Consider the following 23,764-nt stretch of genomic DNA (forward strand, 5'->3'; position numbering starts at 1 on the left):
GAAGCCGGGTGGCTTTTCTGCGCATGTGGGCCCGCTGCCGCCGCTGCTGCTTGCTGTCTAAAGGAGGAGAAGGCGAGGCGGGGAGGACGGAGCGACCCCAGCCCCGCGCCGCCCCTCTCCCTGCGCCCTCGCCATGGGCGGCTACGAGTACGTGAGCGCCGAGCAGCTGGCCGGCTTCGACAAGTACAAGGTGTGTGTGTGGTGGGTAGGCGTTTCTGAGGGGCTGGATGGAGGAGGCGCCCCTCATTAGGGTCTCTGGCAAGGGAGCGACGGGGTGAGGGGGCCGCGGGGAGGGAGAGAGGGAGGATGCTGCCCGGCGGCTCCCCGGCATCCGCAGAGGGCGAGCACGCATCGCTCGGAGCGGGTAGCACATGGTTTGCAGCACGCAGGAGGACCCCGGGGATTTGGGGCAGCGAATCTGGGAGGGAGTTTTCTGGGCCGGGGGCAGCGCTGGCTTTTGCTTTGACTCGGGGTGAGGCATCTTCATTCCCACGCACTCTGCACTGTGTCTCGGCGAGCTGCCAAGTATCACTTTGTGCTTGGTATAGGCAGAAGGTCCCTGATTCCTCCGATTAAAACATTTCACGTAGCAAGTGTAGAAAAGAGACGGTTCTGTGCCTGATAGGGCTGGGCTGTAGTCTGGTTTGGTATGAGGTGGTTCCATACGTGCGCAATGCTAGGGAAGGGCTCTGACTTGTGAAATCGTGGGGGGGGGGGGTCATGTTTCCACTGAACCTGGTAACATCTGGCTTTCCTGGAAAAGGTTCAATCCCTGGTGCTGGGAAAAGAACTTTTATAATTTTATAAACCTCACAGGAAGGGAGCTCCAACCTCCTAATCATCTTGGTTGCCCTCTTCAGTACTTTTTCCAGTTCTGTGATGCCCTTTTTGAGCTATGGAGACCAGAACTGTACTCAGTATTCCAAATGAGAAGCTGGTTGTTCCTTCACTGTCACCTTTTTTTCCCCCTCTCCCACTTAATTAAAAATGTTACCTGGGTATCACCCCCACCTGGCACTGGGGCAGAGCATCAGGAGTTTGCTGGCCTTTCTACGCTACCATTCCACTGTTACAGCATTCAAGAGAGTTTGTCAGTGAGGAAGCTCTTTTTTGTTTTCCTGTCTGTAAGATATTGGCCCTTTTGTGTGTATCTAACTGGAAGCAGCAGCAGAATCTGCATTGGCAGGAGGGAGAGGAGGAAGAGAAGGCAGCAGTGCAGATGTATCTTCCCCTGAGGTGTCTGTCTTGTGCCTTCCTGCTGCTTTCAAGAGTGCAACTATATAAAAGGGAAGATGAGCACTCCAGATGGTTTAAGTCTTCATAGCTTCTCTTGTTGTTGATAGCAGAACGGTGGCAAAGATGCATGCATGCTCTGTGAAGCTCACTTGGTTTCCTGTGTGAATGCATTTACACACGTCCCTCTTGTATTATTTTCCTGGCTTCTTTCAATCATGGAATTGTTTTCTCCTTGATGTAAGGGCTTGCCTAGACTACATGTGGGAAGAATGTAGAAGACAAGGGGAATAGGGTGGAGGTGTCAACCACACTTGCCTCTAGGATGTGTTCTCCTCCTACACACTTAACAAACATTGAGCTATGTGCAAGTGATATAGTCCCTGCCATGTGAGCTTGCAACAACAGTTGGGTTTCTTTCCTTCTTAGTCCTGTCATAGAATGCTTTGTGGCAAATCTTGCCCATGGTTAAGCGACCGGCATATCAACCAAGTTTAAACTGTTAGCTGCAGAGGTGAATGCATGCTAGGAAAGTCCTTTGGGCATTAACAGGAAAGGGGTGAAATTGAATGACTTCTTTAGCCTACTTGAAGTGATGCAAAATTTTATTATACGTGCAAAGGAGACTGCTTTACAGTCCTACATGTGCAGCTAATTATTAAAGCCTGCTAGATGCTGCTATGTGTTTGCTACTTACTAATAGAGTATGTGGGGCTGCGTTATCTACTGCTTTCTCTTGCACCTTTGTGCTTCCAGTTTAGCTCTTCACTTTAACAAAGTAAAACAGATTTAGTAGTGATGTTACCTTATAAACATTTGATATTCCTTGAAAGGTATTTTTGGAGTTAATAATGGAATGCTTCAGTCTCAACAGAAATGATGAGTGGAATCAGTTGTCACTACTGGGTTCTATAGCTGGTAGCACAAGGCATCTCTTTGGGATTCTGGTGTTCTTTACATAGTTTTTCCTCTATAAATCCTGTTGAGGGTGGTTGCATGAGTAACTTTTGCTTGAAGATGGCGGTGGTAATCGGTATCTTTGTGCAGAAGATTCTTGCATTCTCTTCTGAAGCTAGCCCAATAAGAGACAACATTTTTCCTCCGTTCAGTTTTGCTCCATGGAGCTAACCAAGTGGTGTCTCTGTACCTAAGAGCACATACATGCCTTCTCTGTCTGTGATGCAATTTTGCCAATAGCTCTGGATTTGTAGTGGCCTGCTCATGTTACCAGCTTTTCTTGATATCTAACTCGCCTGAGAAGCTTCAATTGCTTATGGGATTTGTGGGAATTTAGCTGTGGTGATCACACAAGAGAGCACTGCTTTTTGGCAGCCAAACAGGTGAGATTCATACTTGCAAAACTGGTGACTGTAATTCTTTCATAGCTCTGGGAAATTCTGGCAATTGGAACTAGTTTAATTAGACAGTCAGTGCATCTACTTGTTGCTTCTGAAGATTACAGTTTTGATTTTTTTGGGTAGGGATGGAAAAATGCTAGGTGTCTAGCTGCCGAAGTACTCTTGAATTTCCCTCTCTGTGTAGAGCTAGTGCCTACACATTACATATTGCTATGGGTCAAAATTGAATTTTGTTCCATCTCTGTCATGAACAGCAAGCTTCTGATGGTTGCTTTGAAAACACTGATAATACGGAGGTAATTTTGCCTGGAAATGGATGGATCTGGAAGAGGATGGCTCTCAGGGATAAAACTTGGATACTAGGCACAATCCCCACTCCCTTCCTAACATTTTCCAGGCAGCCTCTTCATCTGTTTACTTGACACTAATTTTAGAAGATTCACTCTTCTCCCTGCCCCCAACCCCTTTGGTACTGCGGTAATAAATCGCTCATTAATTCATTGGGCATACATTAAATCCAACTGTTTATTCAGTTTTTAAAAGTAGATGTCAAAAATCTGAATATTTAAGTGAATACAGGAGTGAGATTATGGCCTTTAGGGTCAATCAAAGCTACATCCATTTAGAGGAACAGCCTTTCTGTAGTTATTTATTTATGTCCTTATAGTCTGCCTTTCTCACTGAGACTCAAGGCGGATTACATAGTATGAGATTAGTACAATCAGTATCAAGGACAATTCCATACAGGGTCAAGGACCTTTCCATAAACAATTTCATAGGATTTTACAAAGATATAGCATTAGCAAAGATCCAATACAGAGTTGAAGAATTACTGAAACAGAACATAATCACTTCTAGCACTGACATTACATAATATGAAGCACAGGTAGGATATAGGAGTACATGTTCAAAGCAACAAATAATATGCAAGGCAACATAGTGGTGAAGTCTATGGGCCCTTACCTTTCTCCACAGTGGGGACCCAAAGTTGGCTTATTTTTTTTCTCTTCCATTTTATCCTCACAACAACCTGTGAGGTAGGTTATGCTGAGTGTGTGATAGTCAGGGTCACCCAGTGAGCTTCCACAGGAAACTCATAATCTGAAATCCCAACCACCACACTCGTAGATCCAGAGGAGTTAGCCGTGTTAGTCTGCAGTAGCAAAATAGTAAAGAGTCCAGTAGCACCTTTAAGACTAACCAACTTTACTGTAGCATAAGCTTTCGAGAACCACAGCTCTCTTTGTCAGATGCATCTGATGAAGAGAACTGTGGTTCTTGAAAGCTTATGCTACAGTAAAGTTGGTTAGTCTTAAAGGTGCTTCTGGACTCTTTACTGTTTAACCACCACACTGGCTCTGTATCTAGTTTCAGCGGAAAAATTTTGGTTATGCTAAGCCAAATTTATTGAGAACTTAAGTAGGCAGTTCATTTGGAACAGGTCATCATCTTGTGTGGTCATAATTCTTCTAATTACTTTTGACCAATAGAACTCTTCAAACAATCACAAAGGAGAAGCCAGCAAGTGTGTTGCAGTAGCCTAGCCTTGAATTTATGAGTATGAATTCGCTAGTCCTGAACTGGAGATGTGTAGTTGCCGCCTTTTAAACAAACAAATTGAAGAAAAGCTGTCATAAATGCTGTGGCACCATGAAGTTCTAGGAACAATTGTGAAATCTTCTGAAATTCAGGAGACTTGCCTAAACTTCTGATTTTATTCTGATGGTTTCAGCAGCTTAATTATGGTGATGAAGAAGCAAAGAACTTAACTTTCCTGTATCACCCTGACCTGGATGGCCCTAGCTAGCCCATCAGATCTTGGAAGCTAAGCAGGGTCTGCCTTGGTTAGTACTTGGATGGGAGACCAAGGAGGTCCAGAGTCACTACACAGAGACAGGCAATGGCAAACGTCTCTTGCCTGGAAAACCCTCTGGAGTTACCATAAGTCATTTGTGACTTGATGGCACTTTCCACCACCATCTGGATTTGCATCACTATATGAGTGCACAGCTTATAGAAATCATACTAGGTTGGCAGATGCTACCCTTAATGACCGAAATGAGTAGATGCTTGTAAGGTCTAGAGGAAAGTCCTACTAAGTGTAATTTTACAAGGGAAAGCTAGTCTCTAGGTAAGAGAGCTACTGTTCTCTGCAGAATACCTTAATGAAACAAAGCTTTGCAGTTGAAGTGTTTCTGACTTTCTCTTTGCCCAAGCTCAATTTCTGCTGCGATCCCAAAGTCTGGCATACCTATGGCCCTGGGGCGTTTCTCTGCTGATTTAATATGAGTGGCTAGGCTTGAAGCATGGAAAACTCTCTGAGTGTAGCATAAGATTAAGACTAATCTGATAGTCTTTATCACATCTCTGTAAGCAAAATTTCTTAAGAACACAGTGCTTTGTCCCCAGAATAGCAATGTTCTTTGTTAAAACCAGGCAGAAGCCAAGCAGAATTGACAATTTCAGTCTGAAACACAGAGCACTGCTGCCTGTTTTTCTTCAAGGGTAATAATCCCCCCCCCCCCCGGATCTGTTGTGCACCACAACAGACAACAAAACAAAGATTGTATAGTGGCACCGCTTCTTAAAGGCCAGACTCTCCATTGCAGCTCTGCACAACTCTTGCTGCTGTCCTGTGACTCTGGTCCTTTAAAGAATGCATAGTCCCCTGAACCTTCATTCTTTGAGTCAGTGCCGCTGGCAGAAGAGCTTAAGGAGTAATCAGCTCTCTGCTCATTCAAACACTGGAACAAACACTTGCTTAAATCAGGGGGAGGTTCAGGGAAGCAGATGTCACAGATGTCTCAGTGCCGCAGAAGACCATGGCTGGCTTCTGATTGCTTCTTGCTGGCTGGAGACCTAGTTGATTCATTGCAGAGTGCAGTTCCCTATCTTCTCTTTGGAACTGGAAGGCCGTTGCTGATATCTTGAAGGCCGGGGCAAAAATGTGACACAGTCACATGGGTAAAACCTGGCTGCATGACTGTAGTGAACCAATTCTAACCCATCTCTGATCCTTTCCCAGTCTCATTTAGGGGGATGAGTAGTTGGGTTTCAGTAATTGTCCCAGGTTCTTCTACTTTCACAATTATCCTAGGCAGGTAGTAGATGTCTTTCACTGGGTGTATTAGTCATCTAGATCTTTCCTGCCTCAGCTGTCAAAGGTAGTCTTAGTGCTGGAAACCCGAGATGAAATTGCTTGGGGAGATTTCAGCATCCAAGTTCATCCTTGGTGGTTACAATCCCAGGTTGTTTAGACCCTGATGTGTGAAAAGGGGTTTCTGGTGATTTCATAATGGCACTTGAATGGCGACCACTTCCATGATCAAATCATCACTTCTGAAGGCTCAGGTGATGTTCGCTCTTCTCTCCCCCCGCCCCCAAGTGGTGGCGTGATGGTGGGAGTCTCAGCAGTGATGGTGGAGCATCTGGTGGCAGTTTAGAATTCCAGGTTCTCTACATCTATAGATAGCATTGCTTATTGGTCTCCTGCTGCCTTGCATCAAAAACCATCAGTTCATTTTGCACACCAGGGAACTTTCAGGCAGGGAGTGGCTTGGGAGATGCCTTGAGCAAAATTGGCAGGTGAGTTGGACTGGTGCCTGTCGATGACATAAAACTTACTTGCAGGCCTATAAAGTGGTGAAGATGGTAGCGGAGGAAGGTGTTCTTTGCTATTGTCACCCGAACCTTGCCCGGTGGAGCTTCCCAAATTTTGTTGAGGTATTGGAACTTGTAAAGTAACCCCAAGAGATGATGAAATTGCGGCAGTCTACTGTGTCACACTTGCGAGATTCCATGCTGATACAAATCTCTTGGATCAAAATCCAACTTGGATTTTGTTTTAGATGTACGTCCACAAGTGGTGGTGTCAGAAGCATCTGCTTACCTGTCTCTTATGATCAGAGTTTGGAACGGGATCTAGGAGATCAGGTTTGAATCTGCCATGAAGCTTGGGCCATTCGCTATCAGCCAAATCTACCTCAAAGGGTGGTTGTGAGGATCAAATGCGGGGGTGGGGGAGAGCCATGAGCTCTTTGGAGGAAAAATGAGATAAAAATCTACTGGATTTTTTTTTTCAGATTAATCACCTTGCCTGGTAGGTACAGGGTGCATAGGACTGTCAAGGCCACACCTTGTACACTTGATTGTCTCCACACCCCCATGGATCATACCTGAACAAAACAGGGACTGAGTTGACCAATATAGTAAATATATCTTTGATTTAGGTCCAGGATCATTTTCCAAGTGAGTGAAAAGGCAATTCTGCTTCCACACTGAAAAAGGTTTCTCTTTACAAAGAGAACTTGGCAAATCTTATGTTGGTTTTGAACCTGCTGTTCTTAATTTAACTATCGATACCCTGTTTTTCTTCCCAATGAGGACACAAAGCAGATTTCAACATTCTGCTTTTATCACAACAATCACCACCCTGTGAGGCTGATTAGGCTGAGACAGTGAGAGGCTCAAGATCACCCAACAAATCTCCATGTCAAAGTGGGCGTTAAGCCTGGGCCTCCCAGATCCAACCTGACATGCTAACAATTATGCTTTCGGGGATTACAGTTCTCTTTGTCAGATGCATCTGGCGGGGAGAGCTGTGGTTCTCGAAGGCTTGTGCTGCAGTGGAATTGGTTGGTCTTGGAGGTGCTGCTGGACTCTTTTTGATTTTGCTGCTACAGACTAACACGGCTAACTCCTCTGAATTATGCCGTGGTGGCACTTTTAGGCAAAGTGATTCCCAGATGGTGACAGAACAATTCCAGACTCACCTGAATGAACATGTCTTCCTTGTCCCTTTTAAATTTGTTTTCCAGGCTAGTCATGAGGGTGCCTTAGGGTCAAAACACATGATACTCATGGGCAAGTGTTGGATCCTGCAATGATCCCTGGGAATTGTAGTTTAAAAAACCATCCACTCAATGTGATTATCAGATGGGGAGGGATGGGGGGGGAGTTTCTCTCACACACACACTCTTTCAAAACTCCTCTGAGAACTTGGAATAGGGGTGGGGGGACCTACATAATAAGAGACAGGAAAAAAGCTGAGGAGAGAAATCTGTCCCTCTCATTCTTCTTCTCCTGGCAGGGAATCGCAGCTCGGATTCACCCCACCCCACCCCTGTCTCTGAGGTGAAGCAAAACCAGCTGATTGGATTTTTGAAAGAAAATCAGTCTCTCTTTGAGAGAATCTCTTTGAAAGACAATCTCCTCAGTTGAGTGGCTGTTCTTTGCAAGAAAATCCACTTTGCTCGGAGAAGGGGGGCGGTGTTAGACTACCATTCCCAATCAAGTCCTCTTCATGCGAAGTTTGTCTCTTGTGTTCTGACCCTTGCTATTGGTGGTGGATGATCTCTGGATGCAAAATGGAGAAGGGAAATCTGTTTTATGAATTTTATTGGAGCTGTCTGCAGTATCTTTTAAAAATTTATTTAACAAGGGACTGTACTACTTTGTTGATTAATCTTGGTCAAAGGTTTGGAGCACGTCTGAAATATATCAATGACAGAGTTTCCTTCAGAGCTTAACCCAGCCCTGTGAAGACAAGTGTGTGGCATTCATCATAGTGTAGACTAGAGCTTTTTAACTACTATGTTAAAGAGCCTATGCTCTTTAACAACTATGTGAAGCCTTTTATTTGAGATCATTTGGAATTTTGGAGCTGTATGTCATCAGTATACTATGGAAGCTACAGATTATCACATCTGGATGATACTTAATTCTCAGGTGGTTCCTCTTCTCTGCTAAAAAGAGTGGGCAGAGATTTGTTTGTGTGAAAAGGTGATGCTGGAAGAGACAGAGAGAGGGGAGGACATTCTGCTGTGAGCTGGCTGTAGTCCCTTAGTAGCACAGGGTCTGTCAGTCTTGTCTGGGAATCTGATGTGTGATGGTGGATCTGCTACAGATTATCATCACATCTGGATGTTGCTGCTTCTGTCCTCAATCCATGCTTGGAAGCCCTAGTCAGATGGATGAGGACAGACAAGCTGAAACTGAATCTAGGCAGGGTGAATGTGGTGTTGGCTAGGAAGGCAGATGTTCTTGAAGGGACTGATATACCTTGGTTGGATGGAGTCGCATTTTCACTGTCCAGTGATATTAATAGTCTAGGAGTGCTTCTGGACCCAGCCTTGCCTTTTGAGAAACGGTTTGGAAGCATGGATATGCGTTCTGCCTATTTGTTTCTGGGTGCAATTCAGAGTGCTGATTTTAACTTTCAAAGCCCAATATTCTTGAAAGACTGCCTCTCTCTTTTTAGACCCCCAAGTTTAGCCAGGCCAGTGCCTTTTACCAGAAGTTCACTCCTTTTGGGAGGAGCATTTGTATACCATAATGTGCAGCCTTTTGTGGCAGCATCGACCTCTGTAGGCTGACCTACCAGAAGACATGCATAGAGTGCCTTTTCTGGTATGGGTTTCTGGCAAGTACTTGTGTTAGGCTTATTTATTTCAGTGTGAACCTTTGTATATTGGCAGTATTAGTGAGCTCAGTTGTAGCCAAGGTTGCACAGTTCTGGAAATTGACTGTTTGGCCGTTCAGTTTCTTCTGCTAGTTTAATGATATAGTTGGTGGGCATGAAATATGGTGTGTGTGTGTGTGGGTGGGTGGTTTCTGGAGTGACATTGTATTTTTCTTATATGGCTCCTGTTATCTGTGTCTGTGCTATGTTTATTATCATCGTCACCTGCCAATGGGACACAGGTAAAAAAAATTGGATGCCAGTGTGTATTATTCATTGAAGACTCTGTACTATGTTTAGCCTGAACCAAAAATCCACACAGAAGGTGAACGAGTTACTTAGCTCTTGAGTTTTTTATAACCTTCGAAAAATGTCATCATAAAGAAACAAGACAACATCTAACTTCCAGGTGGCCAACTTAAATTTCCTCTACTGAAACTTGGATCCCATGGGTTTTTCCTCCTTTTTGCTTTTGGTCCCTGTGAAAATGGAGCCAAGGAGACTATAAATCCTGAAAATTACCCCTTAGCAGGGGGAATGGCATAGTTTCTAAGGTGTCACCCAACCCAGAATTCTAGGAATTGCATGCCTTGGAGTCCATATTTTTATTTAACTCTGATGCTTTGTGAAAAAGTTGGAATTTTCTTGTGAAATGAAGGGGGGAGAAGAAAAAGGCAGAGAGTGAGGGCAAGGTGGGAAGGGGAAGAGTATGGGTCTGTACGCTGGCATCATGAATCTAGATGAAGAGAACATTTCTGCAAGATCTCTTTTAGTTCCAGCTGTGATTTCAAGCTTTTTGCTGCAACTCTGGGGAGTGGAAACTTTAATCCATCCAGGGCTCTGGGTGGCTCCAGAGCTTATCCATGCTGTTTCTGTAAGTGTAGAAAAAGAACCACTCCTGACTTGGAGGTCTGTTCCAGCCTGTCTCCTAAAGGTAGCCAACAAGATGTGTGGGGAAAACTCACAAGGAGAGCTTGAAGGCAACTTACAGAATGGTTATATATGTGGATATAAGGACAGTTGTGGAGTCAAGAGTCCACTCAGTTGATCACTAAGGAGTAAACCTATGCCCCTTTAATTAGTGTGGAAGTAGTAGAATGATTAACAAGAGAAACAATGATATCCTTCATTTCCCTCCATTGCATTTACGAGCAGTGAAAGAGAAAGTAGGATTTTTGCTTGTCCCCCCTCCCCGCTTCTCCTATACTTTAAGAATAAATTGTTAGTTGTTTTGTGTTAAAATTAGTCATTAGAGTTATATAATAACCTAACTTTATCATTCCTTTTTGTTTCCGCTCATGCATTCATAGCTTCCTTTCCAGTCCTGTGGTGTCCCTTGGAAAGAATGGCTTAAACCTAATCCATTTGTTATGGCTTAGTACTGCAATTTATTTTATAACACTTCTCAAATTCCCTTGGGCTTTTCAAGGTTAAAAATAATTTTTTCCCCTTAGTGTATAACTTTGATATGTGGCAAACAAATTAACATGGTGTCTGCTGTAAGAAAACAAGATTTGATAGCGGTCCTATGATCTGTTCTTTGTCTAAACATGGGAAGGTATTGATGCCTGTTACAGTGAGTGTAAGAGTTTGTCTTCATTTGCAGTTCATGCATTTCTGTACCACTGAAAAAACCCAAATTGGGGCAAATCGGTTTAATGTCTTGTGTGCCATTCAAGCTACCCGTATAAAACATGAACACACTTTTTATTTTTTTTTTATATGGAAGGTGGTGGGTAGTGCAAGAGAGACAAGAGAGCCTTTGCCGCTTTCTCTGCATTCCGCTTCTTTACCCAGAAGCCTCGTTGATCTCTGGGGAAAACAGACATGTCTTTCAAAAGGATGACTGAGCGTAGCTGCTATTCTGAATCCCACGTTGGTCCCTATGACTCCCTATTTTGATTCAGCTTTAAATTCAGACCGTTGCTTTGGACAGCCTCTCTAGTAAGAGCAGGAACAGAACAGGAAATCACACCCGAAAACAACGAATAGGCTTAGCACCATCTAGAGCACAAGAAAAGAGCACTTAGTCATGCTGGGAAGGGTGTGATTGTAGCAAAAATGACAAAACCCTGAAGTAAGGGTTACTATTGCCTTTCCCAGGAGCAAGCAAGGAGGGAGGAGTCCTTGGAGGATAGGCCCATGTCAGGCCAACATGGCTTGGGTTCTACAGAAAACTGTAAGCTGTTAAGCTAGGGAAGTAGTTTATTCAGGTTGTTGGCTTTCTGTGTTTTATTTGTTCTGCATTTTCCCATGTGCATGAAATCCTTCTGTTTTCTTTATTTGCTTCAAGTATTTGCTTCCACCTTGCTTTCTTACTCAGTTTTCCCCAAATAAAACCTACACTTCTTGTTTAAGAGAGCCTGTACCATCCACAGATGTGTAAGTGACACAGGAAATGATTGTATTAGTGGCTACTGAAGAGATGACTGAAGAATTTTGACTGTAGTCTTTGAAAAAGAGATTTTTGAAATGGGCGTGATAAGGTATCTAGACCACCCGTTAGAGGAGTTGTTATCACAGAAGAACTGATTTATTGCACAGGAGATAACCAAGGACCTTTCATTCTGTGAATTCTACGGTCAACTGTCATGTTTCATTGACTTTGTACTACCGCATGGTTGGAATATCGGGCATCCTGAAGATTGAATGGCATTATAAGGACTGGTGTTTGTATGGTGCCAGTGAGCATTTGTACTTTATTCATATGTGCAATTGGAATGATAAGAAGCACCTTGAGCACACAGCACTTTATTGTTATTAATGTAGAGAAGATACCAGACGCCTGAACAAATGTAATTTCTGACTTGTTGAATTCTTACATGTGGTTTCTTTCCTATGATATTCATTAACTGATTCATATACGTGTGTAAAAGCAGGAATAAATTTGTAGACATAAGTTACAACGTGAGTAATTATTCCTTTGTATAGCTGGTACTCTTTACCACATTGCTCTCTGTGAATTGTTAAGACTCAAGGATTGGCATCTTCCTGTGTATAACGAGAAGAGGGAAGGCCCCAGGCTGCCAGACATGTGCTTCTCCCTTGATCCAGGCTTCATTCCTGGCTTTCTGCCTACTAGGGGAAATCAGGCAGATGGGGCCACTCAGGGGGTTCTTGATCTTCCAGGGGCTCTAAGTCTTGGGTAGGAACCAGCGCCTGATCTGCCTGAGCCTCTGACTCTTGGGTGGGAACAGTTTGTGACAGGTGGCGGGGATCTTCTCTTGAATATCCTCAGGGGAAGGCAAGCCTGAGGTGTAATGAGGAACGCAGAATGTTTTTCCTTTGTGATGGCTCCCTTTTAGGTGGGGTCTTCTTTTTGTAATGGGGACGGGACAAGGAGGACCCTGACAAGACTTGCATGTTCTGGCCCCATTGGGATTGCAGACAGAAGTGGAGCCAAGCATTTGGAAGCTGGAATGGAGAAATGATGAGTACTGTTACAATGTTGTCTGTGTGCTGTGCATGCAAGGGAACACTGAAGACTCTTGGAGGAAAAGGGTACCATAGGACTGGCTACTGGGAAGGAGATACAGCAAGATCATGTGGTCATATATTGCATCTGGTAAAGCTGCAGGTTGATCTTTAAAGGAGGAAATGCTTTCTCTTTGCCTGTAGCTTTGCCCCTAGTAAGCTAATAGTTAATTGCTTTGGCCTTCCATGGATTAGCTTTTGCTAATATGAGGGTTTTCTAGGTCACAATTCTGGTTTTCTCCCTAACACTTCAACTGCCCTACATATAAAATGTATGTCACACCATGACTGGTAGATTTCCTCCCTGGTTCTCTGAAGCAATAAAAGAACAGCAGTGGGGGTTTATAGGAATATTATTATGAGCAGTCTTTTGGGTTTTTTCTTAACAGTGTGGATTTTGTGTGTTTCTCTTTTGGCTTTGTGAACATCTACGATGTGTCTGCAAAGCACTCTGTGTTTATACTTGATACTGGCCTCTCTGAACTAGGTGTGTTCTGTGGAAGCAGAAACATGTATGCACAGTGAGCATGAATAGGAGCAAAATGCGTCTGAAAACCTACAGAGCAAATGTGCTCAGGAACCTTGATCAGTCATGTTTATAGATCTTGTCTACCCATTGCATCTTTCAGTGAGTAGCCAAACAAGAACTCGTCTCACTGACAATTAATTGAGAAGAAGGAACAGCACCCACCCTTGCTTTCCAGATTTATCCAATAATGTAACCAATATTATCCAATAGTGTAACCTATTACTGAATTGGTTGCATTGGTTTGGCATCCCTCCTATTAGTTTTTTTCCTTTTTATTTGAATTTCTATAATTAATTACACAGCATGTGATGAAGTAAATATTCTGAATCAAGCATGCTTCCAGGAATACCTTGTAGCAAACTGCCTAATTTTTTGCTATGTGCAACGTAACTTCTCCAGAACCATTGAAGAAGCATCAGGAATTTGGTTGGCTAAAGTTACGACTGCCCTTTCCCCCATTCTTTTCGGCTTCAGGTGGCTCCACATTTTGAATATTGTGACAAAGCTGAGCACAACTAAGTGTCATGTCTGGAAATGGCTATAAATCTTTATTCTGTCTGACACTCCTGAAACATTTCCCTGCGAAATTTTTTTCCACTTCAGCTTTTGTGTGTCAAATAGATAAGCTTGAGATTATGAGTTGGATCCAGACTTTCCAATGATAGTCCATTGGTCTCCACAACATTCTGCTCCCATGGGACCAGGGACCCTGAGGAATGATATAAGGTGGATCTGCTGCAGAAACGGGGAATCAGTGGAAATGGCCAATTTAGTCTGGGTCCAGCTTTATGTCTGTGAAAGCCACAGGAACCAGAAGTAGATTTTCCATGGCTTTCTATTTCTGCTTTATAGCCTTCTGTGTCCATATTCGTGCATTCCAGCTGTAATTGATTTCCTTTAATGAGCTGCTTCTCCCTTAAGGCCATGAAAGGAAGAGAGTATGTGTGGCTATCATAGTGCTATCCAGGCTGCTGGTGTTACCATTAAAGGGACTGGGTGGTGGGGTCGAGTCTGCTATGGAAAGGGTAAGTAGCATCGTTGACATACACCAGACCTCCATTCAAAATTTCCATGTAACTCATAAAAAGTAAGCTGGTTTTGAAAATCCTAACTGCGTAGGACAAGGATCTCCTTTGAAACAGAAGGATTTAATGTTAGGGGAGAATTTGATGATGAATCGTAAAAAGCTGAGCCATTCTGACCCCTTAAGGATAGCTGCTTGATTTTCCAGAAGCCATTCTGCGTTCTCCATTGTTCCTGACGATAAGTTTTGGATAACAAGGCAGGAGAGTATGTTGTGTGTGATGGGCATGTGTCTGAACAATGGGGGAAGAGAGTATAACTCCAAAATCGTTTTTGTGTTGAACTTGCCTCTTCCCCATACCAGATAGAGAAGGGGCGAGGCAGAGGGGTGATTATGGATAGAGTGAGTTGGCAGGGGCTGCACTATCTGAAGAAATTATTCTTAGAGGCCTAATTGAAATTGAGGATACATGAGCCCTGGCTTGATTCTTCCAGTCTCTGTCTTCTGTTTGGTTAGTCCAGCAAACTGTTAGTTTGGGTTTACCAAGTCCTGGAATAAGGGTCTTCAGGAGGCCCTCATTAGACTTGCTTCCTCTTTGCCCTCAGCCCTTGGTGGCTCCATGGTATAATGAGGAGCTAGGACAGGCTAAGAGGTCGTCAAGACTGCTAGAGCTTAAGTGGAGCCAGACTCATGATGAGACTATGGGAATATGTTTTAGGGCTCAGGTGAAGGCCTATGAAGTGGCGGTGAAGGAGGCAAAGAGGAATTACTTTTACAACTCCATCACGTCTGCTAGTTCGCATCCAGCTCAATTGTTTAGATTGATCAGCAGTTTACTCCTTCTACAGAGTCTAAAGTGGAAGATTATTCGATTTCTAGCTGTGACTTATTTGTGACTTAGTTTACGGATAAAGTCTCTGTGCTTCCTGCCAACCTGGCTGCAAAGTTTATTGCTAGTGGCATCCCAACAGCTCTGCCTGCATTGTTGGGTCCATTCTTAGACTCTTTCAGTCCACTTACTCCCACAGATGTTGAAAGAACTGTGATGGCTGTAAGGCCTACTAATTGCTCATTGGACCCCTGGCCCTCTTGGCTCATTAAATCTTGCTTTGATGTGGTGGGAAGCTCTTTGCAAGCAACTAACTGTTCCTTCGCATCAGGCCAATTTTCTAACTCCCTCAAGGAGGCAGTAATGAGACTTTGGTATCCAAGGAAGGATAAAGGGGAACTAGCAAAGTCACCATGGTACTGTCATATAACAGTGATTTTGAAGCAGATGCACTGATAACCAGTTAGCCTCTGGATCCAGTTCAAGGTGTTGGGCCTCACATTTAAAGCCCTTCAAGGTCTGGTACCCTCATATCTTCAGGACCACCTCTCCCTTTATGAACTCCCCCGCCTGCTTTGTTCATCTTTGCAGGGCTTGCTGGTGGTTCCTGGCCCTCAGGTGGCACAACTTTCTTCTACCAGGAAGAGGGCTTTATGATTGTGGTGCCCTCTCTTTGGAATGTACTGTTGGAAGACAATTATACTCAGCAGGACCTGTTGATGTTTTGGAAGCTCTGTAAAGCAGGCTGTTGAAGAAGGCCCCAGAAGATGGAAAGAGGCAACCCTGAGAAGGCTGTAGGGCAGGTGGGCAGCAGAAGATGGGAATTTAGATTGCAGGAGGTGGGCAGGCAAGCCAATGGTGGCTGACAGGCCGGAGAGGGTAGGCAGTAGGGAGGCCAGAAACAAAAGTAGGAGAAGAGCCAATGGACACCGTCACACTCACTGATGTCATCAGCGGGGACAATTTCAACTTCAGGACAGGCCATGGCTTCTCAGTTGGCCTGGTTTCAGGAAAGACTGCCAAAGCCCCACTGTCCAAAAGAAGTGCTGGTACGCCATACTGGCCTATACCAGCACAAAAAGCCCTGACTTTAGATAGAACCATAATATACATGCTGTTTTTACAGCATTTAGATTGTAAGCAGCGTGGGAAAGGGGCCTTTTCTTTGTTTGCATCTACCTTCCCCAAGGCCACTCAGTGAGTTCTTTAACTGAGACAGGTGAAGATTCACAGCACTTTAATGTGAAACCTCATCCATTTGTCCAGTTTCCTGTTAGGATGGGTAAATGAAGTAAAATTCTGCCCTCAAGTCATAGTTGAATTATGGTGACCCCTGGAGGTGTTTTCATGGCAGCAGGCTAATAGAGGTGGTTTGTCTTTGCCTGCTGCTGCAACCCTGGTCACTATAAGGTATAATAAACAATCCCTCAGTTGACTATGATTGAAAGTTTTCTGTAACTGAAGGTTTTCTTTGAGGGGAAGGGAGATGGAATCCAGAGCTTTGTCACTTCCCTAAGCATCAAATATGCAAAAGGCGGTTTGTGTTTTAATAGTGACAGTATTAGCAGTAACCTACTCAAACCCATCTCTTGGCTGCAGTTTCCTTCCACTCTTGCCACCAGAACCTTCTTGATCCTCATCCACTCTGACCAGGAATCTATTTAGAGTATGTTTGTGATGCGCCTTTGCATAATTTAACACATTTGACTTTTCATGCATGCAACATGTGAGGTGAGTTACTTTATCTATGCAATAGAGAAACATGGTGGTTGTAGAGAAGTCTTCTAGACATCTTGAACTTGTGCTTCAGGACTCCCATCATGCTTTCAGAAATTTTACAGCTTTTTTACTGCTGAGGTATGCACTCTTATTGGCATATGTGGCTGCCTTATTATCTCATTCTGTCTCCCTGAGAACTTGCAATACAAAAAAATCCATTCTATTTGTTGACCTTCTCTAGAAGGCAAAAGCACAACCAGATTAATAAGTGCCAGAATTAAACATGCTTTTTGCTTTCATTCAGGCAGTTTTTTTAAACTGATATATCTGTGCTATAATATGGGTTTGAGGGTTTGTCTGAGTTGCTATTTCTGCTGCTTCCTTTGGACTTGATCCTTGTTTTAGGCAACCAAGGCATTTATTTCTGGTCTTCATGTGTTTCAGCAAAATTAGTCACTTAATAGGAAAAATAGTCTCCGGAGATGATCATAAGAGTGAATTGTGATAGGAGCTGTCTTCAGAATTTTGAATAGTCGATGATGAAATCAGAGTTGAGAAAGACCCAAAAGGGAACTTTAGTCCACCATCCCATAGAAAAGAATGGTACCTACTCCAAATAGCTCCTTAGATACGAGCTTGGCACTGTCAGCTTCATGAATGAACGTTCCAGTCTCTGAAATGCATAGAACTTGAAAGCCTCACACCAAACAACGAGACACTGGAAATTCTATGTATGGTGCTTCTAGCTTTTTGCTTTGAATAAGTAATTCAATCCAGATTCCTAATGTGGTATGGAGGTGGGCTGGCACGCACATTGAGGTCAGGTAGGTGGTTGCCTCAGGGTGTGGGGCACCGGAGGAGGCGCTGGGGGCGGGAGTGTGTGCTACGGAGCCTCAGCTTCCCAGCCCTCCTGCCTTGCGCTGCTGCCAGCACACGCCCCCAGCCGGGCGCAGCAGCTGTGGGCAGGCATCTGGGGCGGTGCAGGGCAACCGAGCAGGAGAGCTGGGAGGCTACCTGCACTCCGTCCCAGCCACCCGCCGCAGCAATCGGGCTGGCTAGTGTGCACGCCCGTGATGACATCACACGCGATGTCATCATGCAGGCTGGGGGGGGGTGCGTACACCCGGCCGTCTGGCTGGCTGCAGGCGCCGGAAACCCTGGCACTGCTCCTGGGTGGAGTAGATCATTTAAGCCTTTCCCCCTGCACAATTTTCCCTATGTCAAATTGTTGCAGTTTGCCTTGTTGGATAAACATAGAAATCCTGTCACCCAGCAAGCTTCCTTGGCAGTGAGGATTCGAAGTGGGGTCTCCCAGATATTAGTTTGACAGTCTGACCTGTGTTTCATGCTTGCAAGTAGCCCTCTAAGCCTTGAGACCATCTAATTCCTGCAGATACATTTTAAATGCAAAAATTCCCACACCCTTGCTTAGTGCGAGATCAGTGGTGTATACAAGGCACAGACTAGTGTTCTCCAGACTCTTAGTATATGGAGCACAGTTCTTCTTAAAGCTGACACACATGCTGTCCTTGCAGTGAGTAACATATTTTTTTTATTTCCATGCATTCTTTTTCAGCAGACAAGCTAGAAAAAATGTGTCCAGGGGATGTTGTAAATAGAAACCATAAACATGGAAGTTCTTAAAAGTTTTATCTGGCCTTGATATGAATAAGGTTGTCAAAGCCAGATAAAACCTTTTCATGCAGCTTCTCAGAAAAAAAAATTTGTATCCTATTTCTATAGAATACTGTTTGAAGTATGAATAACTCAAAAACTAACATTCCTAGAACATAATTATGGTATCGCAATAAACATGGATATTCAGTTGAACTGTGATTCTGAACATTTTTTAAACAATGCATTGCATGCAGGCTGCAGTCCTGTGCATGCTTGAGAGTGAGCACTATTGAACTCTGCAAGAGTTGGTTCTCGGTAGGCAAACTGTGCATGTGGAATAACTGCAGTGGAAATTGGCTTCCCTGGACTTGTACTATATTATTCATTGAGATAGATTTAAATAATTGAAAATACTGGCAGAAGAGAATCACGAGACCAACATTCTTAGGAAACATCCAAGTAAGTGACTCATCAGACAACTAGAATAGAGGCACAGGATTGAAGTACAGAAAACAAATACGCACAAGATAATTCACTGTTTCTTTAATAGACTTAACAAGACCTGTCATGGCCCCAAAGTAAAGAAGTCTTTCAGAAGCTGGCTTAAAATTACAGGAATCTCTGCTCGAAGTACATGGCGTTAGGGCTGCAGTTTGAAAGCACCGTAGCAATGCAGGCTTGACTACCAGACCCAGGTAAAAATTTGTTAGCATTCCCATGGCTCATTTCAAGTATTGAAAGCATGGCACTATCTTGGTAATCCTTTTAACAGGCCTCAGTTGTGCAGTATAGAACAGAACTGTTGCCGTAAGGGTAATATAGTTATAGAATGTCTCCTTAAGGAGGTATGAAGGTTAAGAAGGGAGCTTTCGAAAGCAGTTTGCTGTTCAGAGAAAGTAATTCCCACTGGGCAAGTATACCTAAAGTTGGTGTTTTGGATCCTGGCCACAGATCTTTTTCCCTCTCTGCCGCAAATGCCCTAAGACCAGGATGTTTACTATGATGGTCAAAACAAGTTGATTTTGCTGTTTGAAACGGTATATTGGTGAGTTACCTCCTACATAAATGTGTAGGTCGACAATATGCGGTGGAAGATTGAAGGGAAATGACTCTTACAAAGCATGGCAGGTGTATGGGGCATTTTAGAAGAGCTTGCAAGGCACTCTGAAGTACTAATTTTTCCAACACAGAAGCTCGTCTTACAAAATCCTAAGGGCACCGTTCGCTCGGGTTCAGGTGAGGACTGCTTCAGCTGTTCACAGCATGTCTTTAGGCACAGAACAAAGGGAGAAGCAAAGCTGTTGAACACAGGTCAGACTCTGTGACTTGTGTTGTCTTTTCATAAGCCTTGGAATAAACTCAATAAAGAGGTAGTTGTGATCTTTAAAAAAAAATCCTTTGAGGAGTAGGAGGAAGAAACATGCTACCCTCTTAAGCTGCTCATGGGCTTCCTGAGACATGCATGGAATGTGTGCATGACTGCTACCAGAGAGGAGGAAATGTTTCCAACAGTGGTTTGAATTGTCAGGGATGGGGACAGGCAACATCAATGGGTAAGTACTCCAGAGCAAAGAGTTAAGCGCATTTTCTCCCCGGGAAAACGGAACCAGTTTCAGAACTTTGGTATCCTAAAGTGACTTTTGATGCTTGTTGGACCCCCTTGTCGAGCAAGTAAGGTTACAGAACTCGATAGTCTGTTTCACACAGCCATCCCATGCATTTCAGTAATTGCGGTGCTTGAACCAGTTTTATGAATAGTAAACTGGACACATGTCTGACGGCTCTTCCCTGTCATGGTTGATCCCAATTTGTGGATACAGAGTTTAAAGTTTATTTGTGGTAGAAAAACAAGCAGCCCAGCATACTGAAGTCCCCAGGGAAAAGGTTTTCCATTTTGAAGCCGAGTATGGATAGATGTCCAAGCTTTCCTAGTTTGTGCCAAGGCTGAATTGCTTTAATTCTTTGTACATGACCATTCTATCCTCCAGCTGAGATGCACCAGATTTGGCAGGGGGAGGGGGCAGAAACTTAACGTTTCAAACATTCCTGAACCTAACTGACTAAACCAGGAGCATAAATCAATAAATGTGCTTGAATTTGTTTGTAACTATAACTGAAGGCAGCCAGCCAAATCAGGTGTGATTGTTTTGTAGCTGCGCAACTCTTCTGCTTTTGTCCCAAGACCTCTTGGTGCGGGGGGGGGGGGGCGGGGGGCAAATTTCCTTTGAGCTCTTAAGTGTGTAACTTCTGAATGGCCTCAATTGAAGTTAGCTAGCTTGGGACCAGTTCACACGTCTTTTAGGAATATGCATAGTATATGCAATGAACGTAAAATGCTTGTGTGTGTTCTCAGCCAGGACATTTATCACACAAGGATACGGCTTCTCAGGAATTTTCAGCTGGCTCCCTGTTGACTCTACTAGGGGGCAAACTCTACTAGGGGAGGGGTCAGTGGTAGAGCATCCCATGTTTAGTCCAGTTAAAAGGATCAGTAAGTGAAGTGAAAGACTTCAGCTTGAGACCCTGGAGAGCTATTGCCAGTCTGAGTAAACAATATTGACCTTGACAGGCCAATCTCATTCACTGTATGGTAACTTCATTTCCTTCAGATCAGGGTTTGTGACTGTGTTACATGTGAAATAGCCTAGAGGGATTAGAATAGACTTGTCGGGTACCTGACAGGCAAACTCCTGGTGGTTTGCTTCTCTGCCTGCTGGTTACTGGTGGATGGTGGGAGGAGGCAGGCCACGTGGTGATTGCCTGCTACCAGTAGGCAGCCCAGGCAAACGGGCACACATGCTGCTGGCCCGGTGTACAAGTAATGCCCTTGTGCAAGGGGTCTGGAGTATGTGAGTCCAGGTGAGTATGTGAGTCCTCACACACACACCCGTCTCTAGAGAGACCCCAGATTAGGAGGAACTTGAAGATTCAAATGTTAGTTTCCATAATTTGAACTAGACAAAAACAACACAAGTATCAATCAACGTGGAACGGGCGCAGTAGTCATAACTGAAGCAGTGCTTTGTATAGAGCTTTGAAGGGAATGGTTTGACTGGAAAAAACATTGGCTCTTCTCCTGGTAGAGAATCGTATGAAGTGGCTGTTCTTTGTAAGACTACACTACCCAGGGAACCTTGCACGATCCGACATATGAAGAACACATGTTGGGTGCCTCGTGTAGTTTGGCCCTCAATCCAGCAGCCGTAGATGGAACCTGAACGGATTTTGTTCCACTAAAATACATCATCTTGTCTTCTGAGATCTTTATGGCATGATCTAAGTCTTATTGCACATAAGGTCTTTGCTCTGCTTTTTAATGTACACAAATGATTCTCTCTAAGAGCTTGCTCCTTGGCAGCAGCAACCTCATTTTGCTATGATGTACTGCAGTTCAGGAGGCAAATACTGCAGGGTTTGACATGATTTCTGTGTTTGCATATGGGTCTTCCCCACCAATTTCAATTTGCAATAAAGGGAATTCAGCTATTTTCCTCATAGGAAATAGGGAGAGGTCTTCTCTGGAACTTGTTGTTAGTTATAGGGCATCAAGTGTGATTTAGGGATAGTTTTGACTGAATTACTAGGAAAGGCAGGCAGCTGCTTTGTTGACTCTCTAAAAAAATTTCTACCAGATAAATTCTGTTTAAAGCAAAGCTGAATTCGCTGAGGTTCCAGGCATGTTGTGCTCCAGATATCACTCTGTGAGTTTCCTGCACTTGCTTGGAATTGTGAAATCTTCACAGCTCTGCAATAAATGCAGGTAAGAGCTGGACTTGGAGCAGTTCTGGCTTGGGGGTGGGAACTGGAGATACAAGAGTAAGTGTGTGTTTGCTTGTGCTGGTTTTGAGGGTGGTGAGCCTGACCTGAGGTGTGTAGCATAAACAATAATATCCTTGTGGGTTGTTTTTTTCCTTCTCATATGTCTGTCAGCATCACCAGTTTCCTAGTAAGTAAGAAAAGGTGTGTTCTTTCTTTCTGGTAGCTGTAGGAATGCATTTGTTTAATTTATTTTTTCGGCTTATATACTGCCTCTCTGCCATGTCTTTGTTTAACACATGTGACAATTCAAGCCAGGAAGAAACATACAGGTTCAGTTCAAATGTAAGGTCAAGCCTTTGTTTGCACTATGTATAGTTCAGAACCCAAACTGTGGCTTGAGTTTCCAAGCATTCAGCAGGCAAGCATATGGATTACAGCTGTTTGACTTTCTTTCTTTTTTTTTTAATCCAAATTTAATACAAGAAATGATAAAACCATACTGTACAAACATGAAAGGGATTAAAACTAAGCCATAAAAGACATTATCAAAACCACTCTTGGCAAATTGTTAAAAACCCAAGAATTACAATAAATGAGCATTTTAACTTTGTTGCGTGGGGGGAATTACTTCTTTGGCATTTAAAACATCTCAAATTGGTTTCCAGATCTCATCGTATTCAAATAAAGGGACTGCCATATGCAAGTTCCCAAAAAACGGATTATGCATAATCCTACCCATCAGATATTGCTCCCATATTTTCTGATACCATTTTTTAAGCAATGGGCCTTTGAGGGATTTCCAATTCCTAGCAATGACCAGACGAGCAGAGGCAACTAATATTGAGACAAGAGTTCTGGTATTCCTGTCTAACACAGAGTTGGGCCAAAAATCCAATAGAAGAAATTCTGGGGAGTATGGCAATGAAATTCATGTTGAATATCTCTTTGTGAACCACTCTCCAAAATTCCTGAACATAGTGGCATTCCCACCACATATGTAGGGTCGTGCCTTCCTGCTTGCAAGATCTCCAACGCAGAGGGCTCAACAACCTGTTCATCTGATTCAATTTATGTGGTGTTAAATACCAATTGGACAGTAGCTTGTAAAATTGGAATTTAATATTCCAACAACTAGATTTGTTGGAAGGGGAATTCCATATATGTTTCCAATCGGATTCCGAGATAACCCGTTTTAAAGAATCAGACCATTTTTTTTTGGTATGGCAGAGGGTCTTTATGTAACACCCTTAATAATAATTTGTAAAGGGTTGAAATCCTACCCTGTTTACCATCTTCCCCGTTCGAAATAATTTCCTCAAAAGGAGTTAGGGGCCGAAGCAAATCCTTGGACCTGTTTGACTTTCTTAATGTTCAGTTCTTGTTTTGTCTTGTTTAGGCATTGTGCCATATCGTTGCTGAGTTTCCCAGGTTTGGCAGTATGGCATGTGAACTAAGCCAGCAACAGAGTTTGTTTTTTGTTGGTCATTAGATTCCCAATCAATGTGACTATTGCATGCGTTTATTATTTTTAACCATGCAGCTGAGATGAGTGAAACTGAGTATTCCTTTTCCATGCACCAATAGCTGTAATTAAAAGACAACTAACTTCAGTTTGAAGCAAGCTCGCTTTATGTAGCTACATGATATCACCTGTCTCCTTCCCCCACAAGTTCTCTAAGTAGAGAACATGGTGCTTAATCCTATGATGCAAGAAAAATGTAGTGGAGATTATACTGTAGAAATATATCAACTGGTAACTGAA

At 43.5% G+C, this 23,764-nt stretch overlaps 1 protein-coding gene across 2 annotated transcripts in view; it reads left to right on the forward strand.

Annotated features, from left to right (window-relative positions):
* The window catches only part of SELENOI (selenoprotein I), a 62,492-nt gene continuing 38,728 nt past the window's right edge, over positions 1 to 23,764 (forward strand). For both annotated transcript variants that reach the window (XM_054988996.1, XM_054989005.1), the window contains exon 1: positions 1 to 190. In XM_054988996.1, coding sequence (XP_054844971.1) covers positions 134 to 190 — 57 coding nt within the window. In that variant the 5' untranslated portion in view covers positions 1 to 133. The remainder of the gene's footprint in view (positions 191 to 23,764) is intronic.

The sequence above is a fragment of the Eublepharis macularius genome, chromosome 1 (assembly GCF_028583425.1).
Source record: "Eublepharis macularius isolate TG4126 chromosome 1, MPM_Emac_v1.0, whole genome shotgun sequence".
NCBI classification, from domain to species: Eukaryota; Metazoa; Chordata; class Lepidosauria; order Squamata; family Eublepharidae; genus Eublepharis; species Eublepharis macularius.